We start from the raw sequence: 3699 nt of genomic DNA on the forward strand, positions 1-3699 counted from the left end.
CTCTCCTGAACGGCACCTTCACTTCCATTTTTCTTTTCAGTCTCTTTATTTTGCCCTGATATCTATCTCTCTCATGACTTTAATACTCAAGATTTAACAAAACTATACTTTCTAAATTAACTACATGTCAAAATTAGTACATCACTACAATATATTTTAGATAAATCCTAATACTGAACATGAGCCATTTTTTCCCTTACAAGAATTAACCATGCTTTTATTATAGTATTTTTTTTTTTGCAAATGGATTACCATTTGTATTTATTTTTACTACAAATTCCATGGTTAAACTATGGTTAGTGTATCAAAAACCATGGTTAATTTGTGGTTACCATGGTTTAACAATAGTAACCATTGTTTTGGGATTTATAGTAAAATCATGTTAATTTCCATAAGGGTTGTGTTGTTGTCTGCTCTAGCTCCCCCAAACCTATTATAAAATATGATTATTTGTCTGCTAAATTACTACTGTAACATTACAATATATAATAATGATGTCCTTTAGCATACACAGTATTTTGAGTGACGATGATGAGCAATGGGCTGCTGCTGCTTAACTAAGTAAACAAAGACAAAACTACAATAGCATATTTACAGATGGAACTGACCTGCACTTGAAACCCTGAACAGCAGGCCTAGTTTTGCTTCTCTGCTCCACCTGTGCGCTTCCACAGTCCTCTCCATTCTCTCTCTCGCATTGATTATTGATTACATTGATTAGCGCGCGAGCCGAAGCATTGCCAGTCACGACTAACCGATTCATGATTTATTAGAGATTTAATTATCGAATGGCGAATTCGGAAATAATCGCTTTAGTACATTTGGCAGGCAATTATACAATAATGATATTAAAATAGCGGGCCAAATCGGGCCGAATTGTCCCGGTTCTCCCGATGGCCAGTCCGCGCCTGATTTCCACAGACACGCAGAACGTGCAGGATTCATATATTGTCTTTTTGCGGATTAATATTCACTGACACTAGTCCATATCGCGTTTTGATTTACGTGTACTGACCTACTTTTGATTTATTCGTCCAAAATGTGGCATATTCCGTCCGCGTTAGGCTATAGGAATTCCGTTTTTATGACTGGATTTACGACCCAGTCTGTGTTTTCCGCATCGCGGAAATTATAGGGCCGTATGTATCAGAGTAGTCAGTGCAATTTGGGAAAGAAATCAATTAAATCTGTATGTGGATGTGTGTAAATATTCAAATGTAATCCCCTTTGTAATCGTTAACATTTTCATAAGTAACTAATTTAATTACACATTTTTTCTTAGTAACTGTAACTGATTACAGTTACATTTATTTTGTAATTAAATTACGTAACGCCGTTACATGTAACTAGTTACTCCCCAACAATGGTTAACTGGAACACTCAACCTAAGTCATATGGAAAAATCTGCCTTCATTTAGTCATCATACTGTTCACTGTTCATAAATAAAAAAATACATGCTTAAATTGTACCTAATAGATTACCTGTTACTATGGTACTGTTTTAATACCAGTGGTGCTTAGGTTGCTTACACATCATGCCTTGCATTTTAAATGCACTCTGAGTAAAATAATTTGAGACATTAATATAATATAATATAATATAATATAATATAATATATAAATGTATATGTATATAAACAAAACATAGCTTAAACATGAAAATCTGTTTGAAAATCACAGAGAAAATCTGCCTTTCTTCTCTCTCGCACTCATATCTCACTCGCTCACACATATCTCATCAAACACCACCTGTCTGTAACAAAATCCAAACACCCAGGCAATACTCTGCAGACTTGCTTAAATGCAAGTTCGTAGTTCTGCTTAACTTTAGCATGTAAGGACAAGGTTATTTTTTGCCTATGTGCCTCTGTCTACAAAATCGACTAGATGGATCTCTGAATTATTGAGATGTTAAGTATTATAAAGTCTCCTATCTTGCCAGTCCAAAAAAATCTCCAGTCCAAAAACACAGACAGCACTGCAGAGCCAGGAGGCTCTAGCCAACAACCTGCTCTACAAGCAAATCATTTCATCGGAAAAAATATACCGACAGTGCAGAAAGATACTGCATTAAAGGCATATTTGCAGACTTTGCCCCTAGTAAATTTAACTAAGGCAATTTAGAAATAAACTCCCAAAGGTGAATGGTTATTTAAACTGAACATAATCTTAGTAACACTATGGATTACATTCCAGCTCATTGCAGAGTTCCTATTGTGCTTGATCTCTTTGACAAACAGGTGGTTAACACTCTGAACAGGTGTTTTCTGTAAACCTTTGGATTATCTCTGCTCAAAAGACTGAGCTGGTTTGCTGGTCTTTAAGGTTATGTTATGCTTTAAGGTTATGTTTTCAGCAGGGTTGATCACTTCAGGGCTCCTTCAGGACAGGTTGCGGAAATGCTCATTATAAACCCTATAGACTCACAACAACATGTGCATGCCTTTACAGTGACAACAACTGAAGATGACGAGAACCCTGAAAGCTTAACAAGTCAGCATGGACTAGATAACTGAATAGTATATATTACATTATGACAAAGAAGTACAGGATGTTGCGGACTTACACTGCTGTTTTTTCCAGTCCAGTACACCACTGCGTGGTTGTGCGCGGAGTCTCCAGCCAGAGCAAAAGTGCTGCTGGTCAGTTTGGGTTCGTCTGGTCTGGAATCGTGCTCATCATCCCTGTTCCAGCGAACTTCGGCGCGTTTACTCTGTCCGTCGACCCGCAGACCCGAGGTCTTTCTCTGCTCCTCCGAGCGGGTATCAGCGCTCTCCAGAAACTCGGGCACGCTTCTTTTGGCTCTCCCTAACGCGGCGTCCTCGGATTCCAATACAGATTCACTTTTCACATATTCATCCGAAAACAATTCTTCATCTAAAGCGGACTCGGTGAAGTTCCCCAAAGGCGCACGGGAGTTTATCTCCTCTGCGTTTCTTTCCAGTTTCGGCGCGATCCCTGGAAAACCATCCACCTCTCGTCCAGTGGGTACTCCAATATTCGGGTAAAGAACTGTGATCAGCTTGGGTTTCTTTTGATCCTGTCTCGGATATTTCCCAGAATCAGGCGGGTCACGTAGATGCTCATCCCCTGCGTAATTCACTTGCATTGGCGACATGCATGGCGCGCAACTTATATCTGCCTTTACATTTGGAAAAACATACCAGGAGGAAAGAATTAGCCAGGTAGAAAGAGTAAAGTGAGCGCCAGGGAATACAACCAGATGGGTCTCCATCGTTAGAAGAGATTTTGGGGAATGCTTCTCCCCTCCCTCCGACTCTCAGACGCGCAGGGAAGCAACTCCAGCGAAGTGTCGGGTTTTAAAGAAGTGCTCCTCAGCTACACCGCTCACGTTCAGGGATGTGATGATGGAGTAAGGCAGCACATAGGGGAGGTACTGAATCCAAGCCAAGCCGCTGCTGCGTCTAGGGAGAGAGAGAGATGAAACTGACCTGCACTTGAAACCCTGAACAGTAGTTTTGCTTCTCTGCTCCAGCTGTGCGCTTCCACAGTCCACTCCATTCTCTCTCTCGCATTGATTACTCTGATCCAAACCGTTTGGCAGAGACGCGGAGAGCGAGCGAGCCGAAGCATTGCCAGTCACGACTAACCCATTCATGATTTATTAGAGATTTATTATCGAATGTCGAATTCGTAAAACAATTGCTTTAGTACATTCGGCAGGCAATTATACAATAA

At 40.2% G+C, this 3699-nt stretch overlaps 1 protein-coding gene across 1 annotated transcript; it reads right to left on the reverse strand.

Moving 5' to 3' along the window:
- Positions 1-2445: 2445 nt before the first annotated feature.
- LOC107730004 (VPS10 domain-containing receptor SorCS1-like) lies at positions 2446-3421 on the reverse strand. Its single transcript, XM_016540747.1, has 2 exons — positions 2531-3421; positions 2446-2460 (listed from the first exon to the last, which is right to left on the reverse strand). Exons 1-2 carry the CDS (start codon positions 3233-3235, stop codon positions 2446-2448), a joined length of 720 nt encoding a protein of 239 aa, XP_016396233.1. The 5' UTR covers positions 3236-3421.
- Between the last annotated feature and the right edge of the window lie 278 nt (positions 3422-3699).

Source organism: Sinocyclocheilus rhinocerous, unplaced genomic scaffold (genome assembly GCF_001515625.1).
Source record: "Sinocyclocheilus rhinocerous isolate Xijiao unplaced genomic scaffold, SAMN03320098_v1.1 scaffold969, whole genome shotgun sequence".
Lineage (NCBI taxonomy): Eukaryota > Metazoa > Chordata > Actinopteri > Cypriniformes > Cyprinidae > Sinocyclocheilus > Sinocyclocheilus rhinocerous.